The 24,640-nt window shown below is 40.7% G+C and overlaps 1 protein-coding gene across 2 annotated transcripts in view; it reads right to left on the bottom strand.

Moving 5' to 3' along the window:
• Nucleotides 1-6,133: 6,133 nt before the first annotated feature.
• The window catches only part of Scai (suppressor of cancer cell invasion), a 148,552-nt gene continuing 130,045 nt past the window's right edge, over nucleotides 6,134-24,640 (bottom strand). For both annotated transcript variants that reach the window (XM_038336701.1, XM_038336702.1), the window contains 4 exons: nucleotides 16,766-16,838; nucleotides 12,622-12,795; nucleotides 12,328-12,428; nucleotides 6,134-7,778 (listed from right to left, as the gene is read on the bottom strand). In XM_038336701.1, coding sequence (XP_038192629.1) covers nucleotides 7,632-7,778; nucleotides 12,328-12,428; nucleotides 12,622-12,795; nucleotides 16,766-16,838 — 495 coding nt within the window. In that variant the 3' untranslated portion in view covers nucleotides 6,134-7,631. The remainder of the gene's footprint in view (nucleotides 7,779-12,327; nucleotides 12,429-12,621; nucleotides 12,796-16,765; nucleotides 16,839-24,640) is intronic.

Genomic DNA, 24,640 nt, shown 5'->3' with positions numbered 1-24,640 from the left:
GCATTTCTCTGTGGTTCAGAAATGTTTACCTGGGAAGGAGTAACATCATTTAACATTTTATAATGTTTATTATTTTTGGGGGGGCGGGGTGGGGAGTTTTGAGAGGGTTTCTCTGTGTAGCCCCGGTTGACCTGGAACTAGCCTCCAAAAGCTACAGAGAAACCTTGTCTTGAAAAAACAAAACAAACAATCAAAAAAGGAGCATTTTAAAATTATGAAATGGTATTACAGTTCTGAATAATTAACAGTGCTTAATAAAAATGTAACTATAGCTGGGCACTGGTGGTACAAACCTTTAATCCCAGCACTTGGGAGAAGGCAGAGGCAGCAGATCTCTGAGTTTGAGGCCAGCCTGGTCTACAAAGCGAGTTCTGGACCATCACACAGAGAAACCCTGTCTCAAAAAATTTAACAGGAAAAAAAAAAAGGAATTCTATACTGATTTTCACCTATGAAAACAGAGTTACAGAATTCCAAAGAAAATTCTTCTTCTATAGCATCAAATTAGTTATACTTAATACATTTATGCTTTGGCTGAAGAGATGGCTCAGAGGTTATGAACACTGGCTGTTCTTCCAGAGGTCCAGAGTTCAATTCCCAGCAACCATATGGTGGCTCACAACCATCTGTAATGAGATCTGGTGCCCTCTTTTGGCCTGCAGGAACACATGCAGGCAGAACACATAAATAAATAAAAAATACATTGGTGCTTACCTAATCACATATTCTCCTATATCACTACTTTCCTGTAGGTAGGCGTTTATCCCATCCACAGATAAATCATTCTCCATTAAATACAAAGCATGTTGAAAATTAACTTCTGTGTTCAGAGAACTCAGGGAAAATGAGACTAACTATAGATTTATGTTTGGAAAGCCTAGTCTGAGGATGATAAATCACCTTTTTATTTTCATTTTATTAATTTTATTAAATTAAGTGGTCCCAGTACTCAGGAAAGACTCAGAGTTGACTCTGTATACAACATCAGCTCACATGCATTCAAGAGAATGTGGGGAAAAGGGTTGGTTTTCTCAACAATTCGTATTTTATTCAACTGCAAAGTTACCAGCTCTGTAACTGTTTGGGACAGAACAGGCACAACATCAACCTTACTTTCTATGCTTACAAAATGTGTGTGTGTGTGTGTGTGTGTGTGTGTGTGTGTGTGTGTGTATGAGTGTTTTGCCTGCATATATGTCTATGCATCACAGAGGCCAGAAGAAGCTATCAGATGCCCTAGAACTAAAGACTGTGAGCAGCCATGTGGGTACTAAGAATGAAATTTAGGTCCTGTAAGAGGCCTCTTAGCCAGGCATGGTGTGGTGCATGACTTTAATCTCAGCACTCAGGAGGCAGAGGCTGGAGGAACTCTGTGAGTTCAAGGCCAGCTTAGTCTATATAGTAAGCTCTAGGGCAGCCAGTACTACATAGAGAGTCTGCCTCAAAAAAGCAAAACAAAAACAAACAACAAAAAACAAAAAGGTGCTCTTAACTGCTGAGCCATCTCACTAGCCCCTAGTTTCATGAAATTTAAACGACACATGATCTGCCACCTGCTAAAAGGTTTGGATGCTTAGCCAACATGAGAGCCTGTGAACATTTTTTTAAAGGATTTCTCAGAAATAACACATTAATGCATCTTAATATATTTTAAGAAAAAGATAACCAATAGTATAATTGAAAAGTATTATGACTAACTAGCTGCTTTATTTTAGAAGTGGTAGAACTGACTTGAATTAATTTTTTAATGTAATAATAAGAGAGATTTGTTTATTTGAAGAATGGAGTAGAAAGCTGTTTTGCAGTTACAGTTTATAATGCAGAAATAACTCTTCTCAGTGAATGTACAGAAGTGTGTTTAAATATCCTTTATATTCATTCATGCAAACACGTGTGAACTAAAGACACTCTGCATGATCCCCAACATTCACAATCTGGCACTGTACACATTTTCTATAATTTTACTGTCCTCAACACCATTATCCCAAGTCTTTCTGTTAGGATTTTTGAGACAGGGTCTCCTGTAGCCCACCCTGTTCCTCAACTTCCTATGCAGCAGAAGCTGGCCTTGAACTCGATTATAACTCCTTCTCCCTAGAACTGGGATTACAGATGCACCTTTGTCACACACCGTGCTTAATTGAGAGCCTCTCAGACACTTCATATTAAGAAATCTACTTCTAGTGTGAATGTATGGTAAAAATGTAGAGCAAGCAAGGTGGTGGGCAGAGGCAGGCAGCTCTCTGAGTTAGAGGTCAGCAAGGGCTACAGAGAGAAACCAAACCAAACCAAACCAAACCAAACCAAACCAAACCAAACCAAACACAAATAAAAATGTAAAGCAAAAGTATTTCCAGAGATCTCAGCAATAAAAGTGGAGGCACTGAATTTGCTGGAAGCATTGTTTTCAGATGAACAGACTCACCTTTGATATGCAATACCCCCCCCCCAAAGAAAAGTCTACTTAAGCAGACACCGCTACAGACGCACACAAATCAACAACCCAGCTCCCCTCTGTCCAGCCTACCGAGGTTTTGCCTTCCTTAGCGAATGCCCCTTCTTCTGCCTCAGAGACACATATAGAATGAGTATATTGATGGGAAAAAAATTCAAAAATTAAAAATTAGCATCAGATATTGAATGGCTTAAAAGTCATTTCCTATTTCTAACAGCTCCTAAAGTCCTAATATAAACAATTTTCTACTTAGTAGTAACACTCAAATATGGGCTAAAAAAAAAAAAAGGACTAATAAAGATTAAGATCACGCTGGTGTCTCAGTTCACAAACTTAGGGTTTCAAGTTTCTAGTAAATTTATCAATTTAAATTGAAGTTGGCAAATGAATTTAAAGCTGAGAATAGGCAGCCTTTTCTTAACATCTTCATATCCTAATTTCAACTCCAAAGGAGCCCATCTTATCCCAACACAAGCCCCTTACAATTGAGGCTTGTGAATGAGATCCAGCCACAACCTAATTATAGTAGCATGAACAATGCCACTCTGATGTCCTCACAGAACTCAAATAAATTCAGCCCACAATGGGTATGGGTATATAATATACACACACTGTATATAACTGCATACCAAGATATTTACAGATATATACACATATATACAAAAAGTTTATAGAGATTGCATTTAGCATCACAAAAATATACACATGCCATTAAAAATAAGGATTTCAAATAAATAAGTTCAAAAAAGAGCCCTAAACCTAAATACTCTTTGAATTCTCCAAAAATAAAAAAGAGAACAGAAGTCACTCCCAAATTACCAGGAAACTCAAGGCATTCAGATTCATAGTCTTATACTCACACAGGGTAGACAGATTATTCCGGAGGGGCCAAGTTTTCAGACACTAGGACCTTAATGTGTCTCTAGTCCAGAACATTCTCTGGTTGGTTATTGGGGTGATTACACGTCTCCATGGATAAGTGAGACTTTTCAACCATCTTGAAGCCTCTCCTCAGACACAGACAGACTGGGCTTGAAGCACGCTAGAGAAGGGTCTGTAACTGACTCAGGAGTCTGACTTGGACTTCTCCCTTGACATTAATGAAATTCGGTACCATTACCCATTTAAGGGAATTTTACTGCATGTCAGAGGAGAAAAAAATCAAATTCCACACCCAAACCCCAAGTCAGGAAAACCTCAAGTAAGATCAAATTACACCTCCATTCCAAAACTGTGAAACATTTCAACTTTGTTAAAAAATATAAAGGGCACAATCAATTCTGTGCTTTGAAAGGTCCCGAGAGCACCACTTCCTAGGAAGGAAATATTTACATACAAAGATATACCCTGACTAAAATCAAAGAAAGAAACATCTGATTTTATAATTGATAAAAATGTTCTGGGGTGAATGATTCACTGGCATGAATATCCACTGTACTGGGAATTAAACACAGGGCAGATGCCAGGTAAGCACTCTATGATTGAGCCTCATCCTGATGTATTTCAACAGCCAATACAGTGAGAAATCTTAATTTTTATATTAATATAGCTCTAAAATTTTCCCTCTTTTTCATTACAGAAAGAAGCCTGAGCTAGGGGAGAGGGGGCTGAGATGAGATCGTGTTCTCGTAGCTCTATCACTGGATAATGAGCAGCTTCTGACACCGCAGCTTTCTCTTCTATAAAACAGGACGGTGACTTCTATGTAAGACATGTATGGAGACAAAGACAGTCCTATTGTGCTTCACTCTGCTGGTCTCTTGCACCCATCTCTTTGATGCTTTTTAGTTGGTTTACAGTGATTCTTTTTTTGTTTGTGTTTCAAGACAGAGGTTCTCTGTGTAGTCCTGGCTGTCCGGGGACTTGCTCTGTAGACCAGGATGTCCTCGGATCTCAAAAATCTGCCTTCCTCTGCTTCCTGAGTGCTGGATTAAAGGTGTGTGCCACCACCGCCTGGTGTTTACAGTGATTTTTAAGAGATTGGCAATATAGGCTGAGCGGTGGTGGGACACGCCTTTAGCCTTTAATCCCAGCACTTGGGAGACAGAGGCAGGCGGATCTCTGTGAGTTAGAGGCCAGCCTGGTCTACAGGACAGGCACCAAAGCTAGAGAGAGAGAGAGAGAGAGAGAGAGAGAGAGAGAGAGAGAGAGAGAGAGAGAGAGAGAGAGAGAGAGAGAGAGGGAGGGATAGTGAGATTTGTTTAATTTGACTAAAAAATGTTGCTTCTTCAGCTTTGCTGTTTTTAGTTCCAATATTTAAGTTTTCCTAAATTCTAAGATTAAATAGGACTTAATGTACGCAAATCTGTTTTTGCGATGGGGTCTGATGTAGCCCAGGCTGGTCTAGAGCTCACTTGTGACTCTGTATAGCTAGGGTGGCCTTGAACTCCTGATGCTCCGCCTCTGTGCTGGGAACGGAAGCCAGGGCTGTGTGCACTCCAGGCAAGGCTCTACTGCGCCACAATCTTTGTCTTCAAGGCCAGGATCTTTAAGTCTCCTCTGCTGGCATTCCAAGTGCCATAAAGAAAATGTGGTGCATGGCGGTTGTACAATACATGATTTTTTTTTAAAAGCACAGATTAAAAAAAAAGCTTTAAATTTCCTACTGCAGATTTGCTCTCAAGAGATTCAATTATTCTTGAGATGGACTTCTGCTATACTCTAGGTTAGCCCTGACCTTGTTGTAACCCTCCTGCTTTAGCTTCCTGTGTACTGGGATTATAGACACACATCACCACATCCAGTTCAAAATTGTTTCTAGTATTTTTCTTTCTTTGTGAAATTTTTTTCTTCCCTAGTTATGGAGACCAAGCTCAGAATTTCTCAGTATTTGCTAAACACTCTGCCACTACAGCCTCAGTTCTGGTCCACTTATATCTTTAGCCACCAGTTAGGAACTGCATTACTGTTAGTTTAAGGGCCCTTGCTATTATAATCTATATTTATACTGTGATCTCTAAGACACACATATTTTTGATCATGGAAGGTCTGATTTTTCCAGGACAGTCCCTCTAAGCAAGTCTTAAAGCAGCTAAGTAGGACCTATAACTTAAAAAAAATCTTATTAAACACGATACAAAAAGGATGTTATAGTGCCAAAAACACAAATCAACTTTTCTGGAATGGGGAGGAAATCAACATATTTGGAACCAAGGCTCCAAACTGCAGAGTCACAGACAAGAATAGGACCTTGGGTTAGTGACTGTATTCTATACAGAAGAGTGCTAAGAAGCAGACACATGAAGCTATTTGTCAAAGGGCATCATGCTAGTTACTAAACAAGCCAGGATCAGAACTCAGACTTCTTGGTTTTGAATCTAGTGGTCCTTATGTTTAGCAGAAAAGGATTAAACACAGGACAGGGGTCACCTTAAATGTCAGGGAACAGTAAAGTGTGTGCTGTAAGCACAGCACTTAAGGAAACTGAACCAGAGGCCAGGCAGCTAATGATCATCTATTGCTATAGTCCAGGAAAGGAGTTAGGAAAGGAAAACCATGATATATTATGGTTTTGCAAATGGAAGGAGGCTATTTATTTGTTTGTTTATTTGAGACAGGGTTTCTCTGTATTGTAGTCATGGCTGTCCTGGAACTTTCTCTGTAGACCAGGCTGGCCTTGAACTCACAGAGATCCGCCTGCCTCTATCTCCCAAGTGCTGGGGTTAATGGTGTGTGCCAACCCGCCCACAAATAGGCTTTTTAAAAAGAAAAACCACCACCTGGAAAGGTTCTATCCAGAGAGTAACTTTTTCTAAGCTTTTAAAAATACTGAATGAAAGAACAAAGCAACAATTTTAAAAGGAAATGAACTATCCCAAGCTCCCAACCTAACCATAACTGGGAGTTCAGGAGTTCACATACTCAGTGTGCTGGAGCTGAAACGGCTACAATCAACATTCAAGTGATGCTCCAGGGAAGAGGAGGGAACCAGGTTAGAACACCACATAACCATTTCCTCAGGGACACATTTCTCCAGGAACTGCCAGGATTAGACCACAAACCTACACAGAAAATAGGGAGAAGGCCTTGTGATTCTTGCATTTCTGAGCTTAAATGCCATACAACCCAAAGAAGCCAAGACAGCTAGTACCTTTGAGATTATGAAGGAGATGGAGGGGAAGAACACACAAAAACCTTTATATTACATACTGAGTCCTATTTAAAATAATAACTTGTATATCGATATAAAATAAAGAAAACGCAAAGTTTTAATATCTTATTTCCAAATTGTCAAAGCAAAATGAAAATGAACTCATGATTTGCTTTCCTAACATCCAGTTATCCTCAACTCACACTAACAGTATCTCTGACAGATGCCTTGGAAACGCAAATATGAAAAGGAACTAGAAACTGTGCAGTGAGTATACCAATGAATAAATCAAGACACTATTTAAAGCCCAATATTGTCAATGAATAGTCTATGTAGAAATCCTACTGGACACAGTGCAAGATTATGAAACCAACAACTTGATTTTTGGTTGAAATATTTAAAAGTATTTTCCTTTGTATTTCCAGCATTCACGACCATAAAGAAAATAAAATATACAAACAAATCTCATGATAATAGTATTCACATTCTAAGTAAGGTCTGTCAACCTCAAAGTTCCAATTGAAGATTTAATTTCCAGATGTAAATCAACCCTAAACAGATTCTAAAGATCTGACAACATTGATGAAATTCATCAATCTCAAGAAATCCTTTTGTACATCATTTTCCTACCTATCAGCATGGAGTGAATAGAAACTCTACAGAAGGGCTTGGCTCTTGATTTTCAGTAGTCCATGTGGCCAGTTTCACCACTATGAACAGTTATATATTTCTCAAATCCAGACATTTAAAGGTCCAAGTATAACTTCTGGATTGTCCTCATTATGTAAAAAAAATAAACAATTTATTCTTCTTAGGGAGGCAATAGTACCTATATGAATGTAGGATTGATGTTGGAGGTAAGTATATAATGTCAAAACCAAAAATAAAAATTTCAAGATTGAGACTTTAAAAGACTTGAAACATTATATTTTAAAAGTTACCCTAAAAGTTTGAACTTTTTTCAGTTTGTTTTTAAAATGGTGGTTTCAAAGTTCACAAATAAAAACCGAATAACGGTCTCTGTCATCACATAAAAACTGCACCGTTTAAACCTGTGAAAGATGAAAGAAGTTAAACAAGAGGGTTTTAATAGTCGTCCATGGAATTCTCAAAGAAGATATTGCGAACATCCAGAATGGAGGCCAATTCTAAGATATGCTTCTGAAGGTGAGGACTCTCCACAGTCTCGTCCCTTGGTAGTTGCGGATAGGATTCTGGGTAATTCCGAGTTTCCTGGCAAATAAGGAAAGTCACGTGTCATAGTCTTATGGGAGGAAACTACCCAGTTTGACAGTATTAAGGAGTAGTTCAATGTTATTATTACTAATATATGTGTTTTTGGTGGCTTGGAACTTTGATTTGTTTTTTTTATTTATTTATTTATTTTTTTTGGTTTTTCGAGACAGGGTTTCTCTGCAGCTTTTTTAGAGCCTGTCCTGGAACTAGCTCTTGTAGACCAGGCTGGCCTCGAACTCACAGAGATCCGCCTGCCTCTGCCTCCCGAGTGCTGGGATTAAAGGCGTGCGCTGGGATTAAAGGCGTGCGCCACCACCGCCCGGCTTGGAACTTTGATTTGTTAACTTTTAGATAGGATTTTGCTATACTTCTAACACATGACAATGTTCAAGTTGGCCTCCTGAGAGCATGATCATATATGGTTTCTGGGCTGAATTACTAACAAGGGACAATTTTAACCTCTCACAGCTTCATATGGGTGAGCCCAATATATCTGCACACTGAATTATCTCACAATTATTTGTTAACCTCTATGACTGACAGGACCAATACTCTATAAAAAAAAAAAAAAAAAAACCAGGCCGGGCGGTGGTGGCGCACGCCTTTAATCCCAGCACTCGGGAGGCAGAGGCAGGCGGATCTCTGAGTTCGAGGCCAGCCTGGTCTACAAGAGCTAGCTCCAGGACAGGCTCTAGAAACTACAGGGAAACCCTGTCTCGAATTAAAAAAAACAAAAAAAACCAAAAAAACCATACAAATCCTGAGTGATCCACACATAGAATTTAAAAAAAAAAAAACAACAAGCCACTCATTTCATGAATAAAAAATGCTGCAGTAGAAATCAAAATGAGTGAAAAGACAAAATCTAAAATAAAAACTCCTAGAAGAAAACAGAGAAAACCTTTGTAAGCTTAGAACAGATAAGATTTCTTAGGAACCTGAAGGAAAAAGAGAACCTGATCTCCTGAACATTTCAAACCTTTGTTACCATTAAAAAACAAACAAACGTGGCTAGAGAGATGGCTCAGAGGTTAAGGACACTGCCTATTCTTCCGGAGGACCTGGGTTCAAGTCCCAGCACCCACATCGCTGTTCATAACTGTTCTGCAGCCCCAGTTCCAGAGCATCTGATATCTTCACGCCAATTCACATAAAATAAAGTTAAAAAAATAAAAAACATATAAAACAAACGACAGTCACAAAAACAAGTATCAAACTCAAGCCAGCTGGCAAGCAGATAGAAAGATATTTAGCACCATTACTTGGGAATAAAATGGAGATTGGAATCACCTGGCTAGGAAGGTCTGATGGCACCCAGTGCATCCAGGTATAAAAGCAACTTTCATACTTTATCATGGGAGTGTTAATAACCTGCTTTGAGAAAAGGTTTGGCAGTTTCTTGATGTGGGATTCCCCTCTGTATGCTGTGAATATCATTGGTTAATGAAGAAACTGTCTTGAGTCTCTGATAGGGTAGAAGAGAGCTAGGCAGGGAAAACTAAACTGAATGCTGGGAGAAAGAAGGGCAGAGTTGGAGAGAAGCCATGTATCCGGTAAACCACAGTCACATGGCGATTCACAGATTAATGGAGATGGGTTAAATTAAGATGTAAGAGTTAGCCAATAAGAAGCTAGAGCTAATGAGCCAAGCAGTGACTTAATTAATACAGTTTTTGTGTCATTATTCTGGGTCTGAGCTTCTGGGCGGCAGGGCAACAAACAGCCCCCTACAACAGTTTCTAGAAATGTAGCACACAACTTTCTGCCAATCAAACTCAAAATGTGGGAAGGGAGCCGGGCAGTGGTGGCGCATGCCTTTAATCCCAGCACTCGGGAGGCAGAGGCAGGCGGATCTCTGAGTTCGAGGCCAGCCTGGTCTACAAGAGCTAGTTCCAGGACAGGCTCTAAAAAAAAAAAGCTGCAAGAGCTAGTTCCAGGACAGGCTCTAAAGCTGCAGAGAAACCCTGTCTCGAAAAAAAAAAAAAAAAAAAAAAAAGCTGCAGAGAAACCCTGTCTCGAAAAACCAAAAAAAAAAAAAAATGTGGGAAGGGGCAAGTGGTCCTGAAGTGGAAGACATTCTACAAAGGTGAACTCACACTGGAAGTCAAACACTCATGAAAGAAAGACACTAGATCGTGTCAGTGGAGAGGACAGAGAAATAGGAACAGAGGCAGTGATGTCTGAGTTTCCTAATGATTATCTCTGCAGAGATCAAAAATGAAAACATACTGTTGCCACACAAGACAAAAAGCTAAGTTGCTGACCAAGCTGCTTCCTAGTAGAGGTTGCATTTACAATAAGACAATGTATTAACCATGTAGTAACACATATAATAACCAATGGTCGATTTCAATTTTGTGTGTTTTACTGTAAGCATGCATAGTGGGGCATATCTATAATCCTGGTACTCAGGAGGCTGAGGCAGGAGGATAGAAGTTCAAGGCCAGCCCGGACTACATAGTGAGACTGTATCAATTATACAAAACCAAACTGGAAATAAAATCAAAGTATGTGGCAGAATATTCTGAAACTAAAAGTTACAAAATCATTTTAAAAATTAAAAAATGTATATGTACATACATATACATATATCATAGAACCCTTAATGTTGCATATTAAAGTAAAAAATGCAATGGATAACATTCAAAACAAAAACTGTTGAGTACCAGGTTGGTGAGGACTCAGTCCTCATCAGAGAAACTTCTTTTGGTAGATGGTGTAACATGAAGACCTACAACTGGGCAATGTGCAGAGAGTGGGGCTATGGAACACTCAGCTCTAAATAGGATGTCTTCATCAAACCCTACCCCCAGGGCTCAGGGTGTATGCAAAAGAAGAGGTGAAGTGATTAGAAGAGTGGGTGACGGTGACCTCAAGGAAACAGCCAGGGTGGTGCACATCTGAACACAGAGATTGACAGAATGCAGAAGACCAGCACAGGTACAAACCAGACAGACTCCCAACACCAACCAAGAAGGATTTGCAATTGATACCACTGGAAAAATCAGTTTTCTACAATGTAGTGTCATTGGGTTTATCAATCACACTCCAGGGCAGATCCCATAACCAAGAGTAGTTAGCCAACATAAAACACACTGTGTGTTTTGTTATTTCTTTCGTCTTATTGGTTTTTTTTGTTAGACTTTCTCTCTCTCTCTCTCTCTCTCTCTCTCTTTCTTTTGAGGCAGGGTTTCTCTATGTGACCTTGGTTATCCTGGAACTTGCTCTGTAGGCCAGGCTGGCCTTGAACTCAGAGATTTACCTGTCTCTGCCTCTTGAGTGCTGGGATTAAAGGTGTGCACAAACTACTATTTCATCATTTATATAATAATAAACACTTGGAGGCAATCCAAATGTCCATTATTGGTAGAATGTGTAAGTAAGTGAGACACAGCCAATACCAAAGAATAAACATCATAATCAACATGGCTCAACTGCAGCAATACGCTATACATACACATACATATACATGGATGTATTTAAATCACTTTCCCAGTGGTGCTGCTGAGTGACCCCAGGACTTGTGCACGCTAAGTGGGCATCCTACCACTGAGCTACATCTCCAGCTCTCAGAACACTACTGATGAAAATAAACCAATGTAAATCCATTTATATACTTTTTCTTTTTTGATTTTTTTTTGAGACAGGTTTTCTCTGTGTAGTTCTGGCTGTCCTGGAACTTGCTCTGAAGACCCAGCTGGCCTCAAACTCCACGATCTGCCTGCGTCTGCTCCTCACTGGAATTAAAGGTGTGTAACACCACTGCCTAGCAACAAGGTTTTAACAAAAGGTGAATGATCACAACACTTGGCTATCAGCTGCATTTGAGGAGAGATTTGGTAGGACCCACAGCAGTCTTCCCAAGTAAAGAAAGCTTAAAAAGAGAGAGAGGGGAGAGAGAGAGGGGGGAGGGAGGGAGGGAGAGAGAGAGAGAGAGAGAGAGAGAGAGAGAGAGAGAGAGAGAGAGAGAGAGAGAGAGAGAGAGAGAGAAGAAAAAGAAGACAAGTGTCTCATATATCCCAGGCTGGCCACAAACCCATGAGGTAGCCAATGGTGACCTTGAACTTTGACTCCTCAAGTGCTAAAAATACAGGCAGCTAACAAAAATGTTAACCTTCTTCTGTTTCTTTTTTTTTTCTCATTTTTTTTATTAAAAATTACCATCTCCTCCCCTCCTCCCCCCTTCCCTCCCCTCCCTTCCACCCATACCCCCACTCCGTCCCTCTCCAAGCCAAAGAGCCATCAGGGTTCCCTTCACTATGTTAAGTCCAAGGTGCTCCCAGCTCCCCCTAAGTCCAGGAAGGTGAGCACCTTCTTCTGTTTCTTTTAGCTTCTAGAGACAGGATTTGCCTCTGCCTAACAAATACTGGGATTCTAAGCATGCACCACCATGCCCATGACACGCTCATTGTAATGCTGTATATGTTTTCTTCTGAATATTATTCCGAATCTATTTAAACTTTATTTAGTGTAAGTAAAATAGAATACATGACTAGCAATAATGGATCAAAATGGTAAACTTGATCTTTAGTGATTCACTGCCTACCCGAAAGGCCTTGTGCATCCTCATGGTGGCTGAACAGAAGACAAACCTTGTGAGAAGCAATCGAAGAAACTCATCTCCAAAAAACTGGAGAAAGGCCTGATCTGCAGGGGAAAAGGGGACAGTGAATGCAGGCAATATGAAAACACCACTCCAATAGTGAACTAAGTTAAGGAAAGCCTTCACGACTTTCCTACCTAGGACAATACCTTTAAAAACCCAAACAGTTTATAGTAGGAAACCATTTAAACCACTACAGTAAGCTTTGTTAAGTGTGCAGGTAGATTAGCAGGGTACCTATTGAACGTGAATGGGTCAGTAGCTGGGCAATATCACGGTTGATTTTTCGAAGATATTCTTGACACTTTTCCCACAGGCCTCTACGCATGCTTGACAATCCAGACACAAATAGGAAGGCCATTAGAGGATTGTTCAAAAAGAGAGTGAAGAGGCTACCTCGCTGAGACTGATCTGTAATTACAAACATGTTACATACAGACAAGAGGTTTACAAAGGGTTAGCAGACACAAGAGGAATATCTTAATACACTGATAATGTATAAAATTAAAGCTGGATCAGTAAATCAGTTTGACAATGTAAATTCTTCACGAAACTATGAAAATACATCTTAGGCATATTGCTGCTGCTGCTGCTGCTTCTGCTTCTTCTTCTTCTTCTTCTTCTTCTTCTTCTTCTTTTTCTTCTTTTTTTTTTTTGATTTTTCAAGACAGGGTTTCTCTGTAGCTTTGGAGCCTCTCCTGGAACTAGCTCTTATAGACCAGGTTGGCCTCAAACTCACAGAGATTCGCCTGCCTCTGCCTCCTGAGTGCTGGGATTAAAGGCGTGCACCACCACCTCCGGTGGCATACTGCGTTTTGAGTTAAACAAAAACACTGAGGCTTCTTCAATTATAAAATGAGAAGTAGATACATTTCTTTCTTTCTCTCTCTCTCTCTCTCTCTCTCTCTCTCTCTCTCTCTCTCTCTCTTTCTTTTTTCTGTCTGTCTGTCTGTTTTTGAGACAGGGTTTCTCTATAGCTCTGGAGCCTGTTCTGGAACTAGCTCTCTCACAGAGATCTGCCTGCCTCTGCCCCTGAGTGCTGGGATTAAAGGCGTGTGCCACATGGCCTTGATGTAGGAGAGTCTTCTGTTTGTGTTGATTTCATTTGTTAATAAAGGAACTGCCTTGGCCCATTTAATAGGCCAGCCCTTAGGTGGGTGGAGTAGATAGAACAGGAAGAAGGAAGTGAGGTAGATGGCTCAGACAGTCGCCATGCCTCTCCTCTCCGAGATGGACGCAAGTTAAGATCTCTCCTGGTAAGCGACCACCTCGTGGTGCTACACGGATTAATAAATATGGGTTAATTAGCCAATAAGAGGCTGAAACTAATGGGTCAGGCAGTGTTTAAAAGAATACAGTTTCCGTGTGATTATTTCGGGTGTAAATCTAGCTGGGTGGCCGGGATGCAGCCCCACCACTCCATCTACATGGCCTGGTTTAAACACATTTCCTATTATCTTAACACCAACTAAACAATTTCATCCAAATAAGGCAAGTATTGCTTCATGAAGCATCCACGACGATGATGTAAACATCTGATGAGAACTTAATCTGCCAATTTTCTGATTGGTTGTTCTTTCTATGTAACCCAGGCTCTTTTTGAGACAGGGTTTTACGGAGTCTAGGCTGGTCATGAACTCATGAAGTATGTAAGGACAACCTTGAACTACTGATCCTACTGCCTTTTTGCCTCCTAAGTATGGGATTATGGGCTCTTCAATGTCAACACTGCTTTTCCTTTGGCACATTGCTGATCACACCAACTCCTAGGATATAAACTGCTACTCATGCTCATGGATGCCTCATTTTTAAAGACTAAGACTGGTTCTTTCCTGTGATCTACTATACACAAAGACTGGGCTATTCAAACCATCTATGAATGTATCCCAGACTTCAAAGACTTAGTACAAAAAGGCATATTGTTAATCCCCACTAGATATGTAACTCATCCTACATTTCTACTGAATAACACTGGGATAGATTCAAGTCCATTCTCAGAAAGACTGTGAATCTAACATATGCTTTCCCCTATCGTTTTCTAATGCAGGTTCCCATCAAGACTCAGGATTTCTACCAATGCCTGAGCCACAGACTCCTGTCTTCTTGCTTTCTGTCTGCTAGTCTATCAGCAAGTCCTGCAGCGACAGAAGGCTCTAGAGGACTGAATGTCACCGCTGAGCCCCTGACACCAACATCTGGCTACTTCCCTCAGCGCCCTCTAATGCAGTCTCTGCAGGTTCATCTCTTCCACCTCCTTAGTTCAGCACTGTTCACTCAAATCTCTCCAATTCAAATCAGATCATCTTTAAAGGATTCTTATCATTCAGTAACACAATCCCTTCCGACAGAGATACTATTTAAATTTCTCTAAATGTTTGTTTTACAGGCTCTATAGCCCGAGGCTATGATTGTTCTGCTGGGACACTACCTGCTCAGTCACTCCCCACCCCAGGTCGGCATCTCTTTCCCTGCTTAATAGCAGTTCTTGTTTGTACTCATGTGCTTCCTCTGTTAGGTCAGCTCTATCTTCTTCTACTAGATACTGGCTCTGTGAGAAACACAACTGGAGTATCAGATGCAATGCTGTTCCTCAGTGCCTAGCACAAGGTTGATGAGTAATTTTTTTTTAGATTTAGTTATTTATATTTATTATGTATACAGTGCCTGCCTGCATGTATGTCTACAGGCCAGTAGAGGACAGAAGATCTCTTTACAGATGGTTGTGAGCCACCATGTTGTTGCTGGGAATGGAACTCAGGACCTCTGGAAGAGCAGCCAGTGCTCTTAACTTCTGACCATCTCTCCAGCCTTGAATAAACTCTTATAAACTGTACTGAATGAATAAAGTGTGCCTTGATTAATGATAGAACTACAGACACAAAAAAGTAGGAACCTTATCAAATACATATATTACTTTGTGACCAGAGTGCCAAACCGTTTTGTAGAGGTCAGCAGCAACAATGCCACTGAATAAATCCTAAATTGAATAATAAAGTATTCAATCTGTCTAGTGGCTAAATTTTACTTAAAAGTATCTATAGTCTAAGCTTTATAGTGTAAAGATAGGATGTTGGGCAAAAAAACATTCAGGATATGAATCATAACTACATACATATTAACACCACGAACTGAGTCTGTAGGTACCTAGCACTATGCAACACAAATGGAAATAGTAATAACGGAGGCACAACAAGGCGGAATACCATTCTAAAAAAACAGAGCTAATGAGTGGCTAGGCTGGGACTTAAGTTCAGCTGGCACCCTTAAGTCTGTGCTTTCCTCCTCTGTGCAGTGAAGCTGCTAACTGAATTTTGGTATTAACCCACTTGACCATGTAGTTTTAAATAAAACTACATTAGAACAGGATGATGACAGCACTCTCTAGTAGTGGGGAGAGGTTACATTCCTCCAGAAACAATAAGAAACAGGATGCAAAATCCTCAAAGCAGGAGAATTTTACCGTTGTTTGAAGGTAAGTTCTATCCCTTAGGATTTGGCTTTGGCTATGTGAACTTAGAATTGCTACAAGATTTTCCCTGTTAAACAACAGAACTTACCTTAAAACAACGGTGTAAGTCTCCAGCTTCTCTCAGGCATTCAAGTGCTGACCATCACTTCCTGTGTGAAACTATGTCAGCAGCCAGGACTTCGGGCTGGGATGTAGCAGTGCAATGCCATCTCCCACAGAGAGACATCAGCACTATCCACAGTCAGGGAGATAGTGAGACAGTGACAAGTACTGCTAAGACAGGGTGAAGTTTCCCTTAGCATTGACCTAGGAAATGACTGGGAGTTAGAGTTAGAGTTTATGTGTAGCCTATTCAGGACAAAATACTAAGGGCAAAAGGCTTTCCCTCTGTAGCCACTGGAGAAATGGCCCAAACAAACTTGTCCTTGTGGTGAATTCTGAAGAGATTACTTTAAAAGTACAGGATAAAAATGCAAAGAAAAAAACAAAACAAAAACAAAAAACAAGAAAAGAAAGAAGCCTTAAGTTGTGCCAGCTCAGGTATCCTAACTCATAGACACAGGCTGAGAAACTTCCTAGACCAACAATTTTACAGTTTTCAAAGATGCCCAAGGTACAATAACCAAAAATGTCAGAAAATCATGTACACAGATATGAAGATCAAAACCAATTTTTTAATCTAAAAACCAGAAGTTCTCTATAGCAAAGGATTAAACCACTTCTTTCTCAGAGATGAATTATCTCACGGGCTAATCACAACACATTAGGGAAGTCTTGTCAGCAAGGATTCCAGATATACTTCAGACTGAAACTTATAAAACAACATATCCATGTCTAATTACGATGGGAGATCAAAACAAATACAGTCTTCTTCATTAAGACCCACTGGTGTAACAGGCACCAAGAACATACCTTGCAGAGCTTTTGGATATGCCGTGGGAGAAAGCAAGCAGACAAGTGGTTGTCCGAACAAGTTTGTGAAATTCTGCAATATATAAGAATTTAAGGCTTTTATTCAAGATTTGACAAATTATAGTTACCTAGTAATCTTCCAACGTACATAACTAGTATATAGATTGGGCTCATTAACTTACAAGCAGATATGGAGACGGCAGCAGCTCATTTCATTATTATTATCATGTATACCAATTTGCTAACGGATTGCCACCAAAACAGTGAGGTTCACTATGTAGACTACTGATTAAAGTAATAGTAGATAAATAATTGTAGCCTTGCAGGTACAGGTCATCTGGGTTTCTAGAAACGGTAGTCCCACTGGATACATCAGGGTGGATTTTCCAGATCTAGCTTTCAGTCTCAAAGGCTCTGGGAGTGGATAAAGTCCCTTCCTGAGTCTCATGGCCACAACTCACACAGGATGATGCCAATATGCTCCTTATAGAAAGCACTATGTGGACACTCAGACTGTAGGAGCACTCTGCATAATTTAGGATAACATTTCTCTAAAGGCAGATCTATTATAATAGATACAATTTTAATAACATAAATTATTCAGTAAAGCAACAAAAAGATATATTTCCTAGGAGTAAATGGAATAAGTCAGAAAGTTAGAAATTTCAAGATTAAAAATAAAGACAAATAAATGGAAAGATACATTATGCTTTTACAGATGAACCCATTCTAAAATGTTATGCTAACAATATATTAAAATTTGAACCAATCTCAATAAAAAGAGCTACTGGTGCCCCTCCTCCACAGAAAAATATATTGTTGAAGTTCACATGCCAAAATTAATCAGGAAAGCAAAAGAAAAGACCCATCAGATATTAAAATGTATTTAAAAATTTCAGTAACAAATGTGTGGCACTGGCACAGGAGTGGGCCAAAAACAAATAGAACAGTATGGAAAGTTCAGAAAAGAACTTGCTAACACACAGGACTTCTGTGTTTGTGTGTGTGTAACACGGTGACCTGCTAACACATAGGACTTCTGTGTGTGTGTAACACAGTGACCTGCTAACACATAGGACTTCTGTGTGTGTAACACGGTGACCTGCTAACACATAGGACTTCTGTGTGCGTAACACGGTGACCTATAAACACACAGGACTTCTCTGTGTGTAACATGGTGACCTGCTAACACATAGGACTTCTGTGTGTGTAACACGGTGACCTATAAACACACAGGACTTCTGTGTGTGTAACACAGTGACCTACAAACACACAGGACTTTTGTATGTGGAAAACAGTGACCTACAAACACATAGGACTTCTGTATATATAACAGTGATTTTTTTCCACATTTAGAAAAAAACACGCTGTCTTCATATTTCCTGCTATATATGTGAGTAACAAATCAATCAAAAATCTAAATAAAAAACAAACGACTAAAGTGTTGAGCAAAAATATAGCAAGTTATTTTTGTGGCCTGGAAGCCCTTTCTATCTATTATGATTGCTAAGATTAATATAAGCCATGAAATGTGGAAATACCCTCAATTCCAGCACTTGAAAAATGAGGTAGGAGGGTCAGGAGATGGAGTCAGCCTGGGCTCTATGAGACCACGTCTACAAACAAACAAACAAACAAACCATACCATCACTACCACCACCCCCACCCCCACCCCCATCCCCACCACCAAAAAAACCCAAGCTTGGCTATCAGGCATGAAGTCCTGGGCTCCTTTCCCAGCACTGAAGAAAGTGATTATCCCACAGCATTCTTCCACACTTTGGAAATGCCCGTGGGTCCTAGTCTGCTGCTCTTGCTCTGGATAGTGCTAAAGTGGACCATCCATTTCCTCAAGGTCTCTTCTTTCTGCTTGCTAGTCAAACCCTGTCCTCTGATCTCCCTCCCTCCCTCCCTCCCTCCCTCCCTCCCTCCCTCCCTCCCCCCTCCCTCCCCTCTCCCCCTCCCCCCCCTCACACACACACACACACACACACACACACACACACACACACACACACACACACAAAGACTGTGTAGTTATTACAGCAGGTCTGAGTGCCAGTTTATAAAGTTAGCTTTGGCTGGTTTCTGGAAGGTGTGTGAGGGAAGACTCACATGATAAGGCTTGCTCTGCCTAGATGGAGCAAATGAGACACTTTGGGGAACCCCAGCACTCCCTCTGGAAGCCTGGCAGAGGATGCCTTGGTGATCAGTTCCCAATCTAAGCCTTGGCTTCAGTTCTCTAGTGGAGTCAGTCTGTAAAGTTTGGGACTAGGTCTCATGCAATCCAGGTCACTTGTGATCTTCTGGTTTCCATGTCCCAAATGCTGAGGACAGAAACCAGAGCTTCGTGAATTCCATCAAATACTCTATCAACTGATCTGCACCCCTAGCTCTGTAATAAGCATCCCTAAAAGTACTTAATCCACACGGAAAGAATTTGTTGTTGGGGAAAGAAGAGCATTTTGTGTGACTACTGGGCCAGCATCGGGAAGTTTAGACCTGGTTTTCCCCAGACTTCCTTACATTCTTTATCCTTTGGTGATTTTGCTATCTTCACCTTACTGTACTAAGTCCTCACAAAATTTTATTCTGAGTACTAAGTCCTCCTTGAAATTTTGTGCATTTGGGGGTTGTCATAGGCTCCTGAAAGACAATACCAGGTTGTATATATTATTTATTTACTAGGATACAGGGTCTCATGATGTTGTTTAAGTTGGACTTGAATTCTGAGGATCAAGAGAAACTTCCATCTCAACCTCTTGAATATTTGAAACTATAGACAAAGGTGACCATGCCTGGCATATCGGATTATATTTAAATTTAAGGACTGGGTTGGTGAAATATTTGCCACATAAGCATGAGGATCTGCGTTGAATGCCTAGTGAACACGTGAAAGGTAAAATGTGGTAATACCATCACTGGGAGGACAAAGACAGATGGACCTGGGGCTCATTGGCCAGCTAACCTAGAATGATAGGCAAATCCTAGGTCCTAGTGAGAGCCTCTATCTGAAATAACAAGATGTGGCAGGCAAGATGGCTTAGCTCGCAGCCATTTTTGGCAACCTGTTTGATCCCTAGAAACCAAATGGTAGAAAAAATGAAGTGACTCGAAGTTGTACTCTGACCGCCATAGACACACAACCCACTCCTCAACACACATGCATATGTGTGCATGCTTGTGTGTAATTAAAAACTGAAGGGGTTTTGGAGAGATGGCTCAGCAGTTAGGAGCACACTCTACTCTTCCAAAGGACCCAACTTTGGTTCGCAGCACTGATATGTCAGGTATCTGACAGCTGACTGTAACTCCAGGCCTAGGGGATCCAATACCCTCTTATGGCCTCTGTGTACAACCATACATGTGTGGTACACACACACACACACACCTTTAAAAACATGTAAATTAAAAACTGTATCAAACTGCAAGGCCTGGTGATTCATGCCTATAACCTGGGAGGGAGGCTGAGACTTCAGAACCTCAAGTTCAAGACCAAACTGAGCTGCATAGCAAGACTGTCTCAAAACAAAACAGAATAAAAACTCCAGTACTAATTTACATCAACAGACATAATATCCTTTTAAAAGGTCTATTTTCAATAATAGATGATGGAACAGACTCTGTCTCATATGCTAAAGATAGGATAGTAAACAAAACAGAAAAACCCTGTCTCCCTGAAGATGACATTTGGACAGGGATGCAGATACAGGCAGGCCCCCAGAAAACAAAATGAATAAATTACATAAAAACCTCAAAGGTAACAAGGAGTCTGGGTACAGAGTATGGAATTCAAGCAATTACATCAGTAGCACAGGTTTTATAAGCAGAGTGTTTAAATCTAGCTTTGCTACTACTTAGTTTGGTGTGTGACCTTGGGTAAAACTGCTTCAACTGGGTATGGAGAGATGGCTCAGCAGTTGAGTACTGACTCCCCTTGCAGAAGACCTGAGTTCATTTCCCAGCACCTACACAGTGCTAAGAACCATCTGTAACTCTAGTTCCAGGGGATTTGGCACCCTCTTCTGGCCTCCACGGGCCTTATATGCAGGTGGTACATAGACAGGCATATAGACAAAATATCCACACATATAAAATAAAAATAAAATATTAAAAAAATGCTTAAACTTCCTGTGCCTTAGTTTTCTTATTAGTCAAATGAGGATAATAAAAATGGCAATGGTAGGCCTGAAAGTACGATTTTATAATTACTATTGTTACTTGGGAGGCTAGAGTAGGAAGATTCTAAGTTCCAGGCTGGTCTGAGCTATAAGCAACTTAGTAAAACACCACTATCTCTAAATAAAAAAGAAAAAGAGAGCTGGGGATGAAGCTAGTGGCAGAATGCTTACCTAGTGTATGTGAGGCCCTGTATTCAAACTCAGTACTGAAAAGAGCGGCAAGTTATCTGTGCGAATTAAATGTGCTCAGTACAGCAAACATTCAGAAGACATAGCACTACTGTTATGATACAAACGCTAACTATGAAGAACAATAAAGTTACAAGGTGAAACAAGGTAATTAAGGAGGAACTGACTAAGAGGCTTCATTTGTTCAAACACTTGACAAATAAGATGAGGAACCTTTGAAAGGGTATTGAAGATAGAAAGAGCGGAACACAGAGGGCCAGAGCAGAAGAGTGCCTGGGGTAGCAAGGACTGTACTGGCAAGTTGTGTCATAAGCTAGAGTCATCAGAGAGGAAGAACCCTCAGTTGAGGAAATGCCTCTATGAGATTCAGTGTGGAGCATTTTCCGGGTTAGTGATCAGTAGGTGAGGGTTCAGCCCATGGTGGATGGGGCCATCCCTAAATAGGAGGTAATGGGTTCTGTAAGAAAGCAGACAAGCAAGCCAAGTCGGAAAGCAGCACTCCTCTCCATGGCTCTGCACCAGCTCTTACCCCAAGTTCTTGCCTTGCTTGAGCTCCTGCCTGACTTCCTTCAGTTATGGACTATGATCCAGAAGTACAAGCCAAATAAACCCTTTCCTCCCCAGCTTCCTTTTGGGTCTTGGTGTTTCACTGCAGCACTAGAAACCCTAAGACAAGGACCAGGAAGGAAGAGTGTCACTGAAAGGTCAAAGTGCCTGTGTGTCCGCAGGGGTTTTGTATTCTGAGGGATATAAGAAGCTATGTGAGAGTTTGCGTAGAGAATGTTTATCCCAACACATAGGCACACATGCAGGGGGTGGGGGATAAAGAAGGAAGAACAAGTAGGTCCAGCTGGGAAACTACCACAGTACCTCGGGGGCGGGAGAACAGTGGCATGAACCAGGGGAATGGCAGCGGAGTTCATGAGATTTGGGACATTTAATTAGATCTTAGAAGGTTTCATGAAATGCATGTGATATAGAAGAGAAGGAAAATAACATCAAGAATGAAGCCACAACTTTCAGCTGGGATAACTATAAAAGCAAAATAGGCACTAAGATAGGGAGTCAGGAAGTAGAAGTGGCCTAGAATTGTTTTGGGTATGGCGGTTTCTGTTAGTTGGCAATTGTTTGAAGAATTTCCAACTGGATACACAAAGTAGGTAGATTAAGAGTAGAGTTCTAGCCGAGCGGTGGTGGCGCACGCCTTTAATCCCAGCACTCGGGAGGCAGAGGCAGGTGGATCTCTGTGAGTTCGAGGCCAGCCTGGTCTACAAGAGCTAGTTCCAGGACAGGCTCTAGAAACTACAGGGAAACCCTGTCTCGAAAAACCAAAAAAAAAAAAAAAAAAAAGAGTAGAGTTCTAGAGAGAGTTTTTGCCTGGAGGTAATACACTTGTGAGGAGCCAGTGAGGTACAGTAGTTAAGTCATGAAACTAAGCAAGCGCGCTAAGGGAGTCAGCTCAAGAGGAACAGGATGGAACCCAGGGACGCTCCAAAGATGGTCAGAGATATGAGAAAACCACTAGAAGAGACTGAGCAAATAAGCTAACGCCAGACCGTGGCTGGCCTAAGGCAAACTAGCAACTTGAATTTAGGTTTCAAAAGCCACACACCTAGAAAAGGACAGAGATGGTAAGAGACCTATATCTGCTTGCATTAGAGAAGAATCCTGCAGGATGATCCCTTCCCAGTAACAACGAAGTAAAATCAACCCTCACATGTCTTCCCACTAGGACCATTACTCACAGAAAGGTAAGGTAACGTTTCTTGGTGTTGAGCTCAACAAACACTGTTCCCCTAAATTAGTTCCTGCAGGTTGTCAGCTATCAGCTATCCTATACACCTGTAGCCTAAGTATCTACTACCCAGGTGATACTAGAGCAGGGTCCTAAGTTGGTGGGACTTCTAGATGTGTGATACAACCAAATGCAAACTCCTGAAACTGAAGGTTTCTTCCCTTCATGAAGGTCATTAGGGCCTCATGAACTTCTCCCAATCTTAAGGACTTAAGGATAATAAAAGGCACACACACACACACACACACACACACACACACACACACACACACACACACACACAAAATCAAGCATGCTGGGGCAGGAGAGATGGATCAGTGGCTAAGAGCACTTGCTGAACTTCAAGAGGACCCCATTTCTATTCACAGCACTTACATCAGTGTTGGGGACTATGGATCTCCAGACCCTGAATTTCCTGTGACCTCCGCCTGCCTGAGTAAACAGGCAGCTGCTTTGCAGCTGCTCTGAGCATGAGCCCCTCAGGAGTTCCTGATGGCAGGGAAGTGGTTTCTGGTGGGCTTGCAGCAGAGTTAGGGCATGGCCAGTTAGTCAGAGAAACCCTATATAAGCTGCCCTGGAACACAATAAAGTTGGCATTCTTGATTCAAGGATAACCAATTTCTCTCTCTGTATGTGTTTCAATTTCTAGCCCCTAGCCTGGCTCGTGAACCATACTGTAGCGTGTAGAGCAGGTGTTGTGTTACATATCAGCAGCTCACAATTCCTAGCTTCTGACCTTTGAAGACATCTGCCTGCATATGGTACACACACACACGAAATAAAATTTTAAATTTCAAAAATAATCAAACATGCACAAACACAAAACAGAAAATGATATCTTAAATAGCAAAGTGTAGGAATTATGTGACAGACAACACCAATAACTGCTTATTAAGCTCAAAAGAATAAAAGCAAAGACTAAAAATAGTAAATTTTAATGGGAAACGTAATATATCAAAAGGAGTCAGAGAAATAAAAAATAACTACATTAACATGTAACTCAGATGGATTAATAATGTGTTATACACAGTTAATAATGAGGAGACACTGTGAACTAAAACAGGATGAAAAAAATGACTTAATTCCTAAAAAAAAAGGATGGAAAATATTGAAGAATGTAAGAAACATGGAAAGCCTGAGACTCCTAGGAGATGGGAGAGAGGCTCAAGAGTCAGCAAGTAAGAGATAATGGCTGAAAACTGTCATTATCATGAATGAAAACTTCAACCTAACAATTCAAACCGTTTAAAGCATAATCATTACAATCTAAGTGCAAATTATTAGAAGCTAAGAGAAGGAATTTCAAAGGAGCAAGAAATGGAATTCTGGAAGTTGAGGGGGGCTGGCAGTGGACCAGGTATAACTGACTATGTAGTAAAAGTCATACAAGAATATAAGCAGTTTATTAACACATCAAACACTTGTGGCTAAGGCTATTTCCTGATAACCTGCTTCTGACAGACATTTGCACTGACAGAGACCCAGCTTACTTAGATTATCAATATTCACAACGAATCTTCTTTCTCCCAAAGGAAAGAAATAATAATAATTAAACAGAATTTCCTAAAATTATTGGGGACTTTTTTTTCTTTTAATTTTCAGCTAGTGCTACATGACTACAGAGAAAGTCAACTGACGCGCCCACTTCAACCCTAATGAAAACACGTTAGGAAAAATATGGGTCACAGCTGCCACACAGAGCAGCTTGGT

The sequence above is a fragment of the Arvicola amphibius genome, chromosome 7, assembly GCF_903992535.2.
Source record: "Arvicola amphibius chromosome 7, mArvAmp1.2, whole genome shotgun sequence".
Lineage (NCBI taxonomy): Eukaryota > Metazoa > Chordata > Mammalia > Rodentia > Cricetidae > Arvicola > Arvicola amphibius.
The sequence above is the reverse complement of the archived record's forward strand: the minus strand, read 5'-3'. Positions and strand labels throughout refer to the sequence as shown.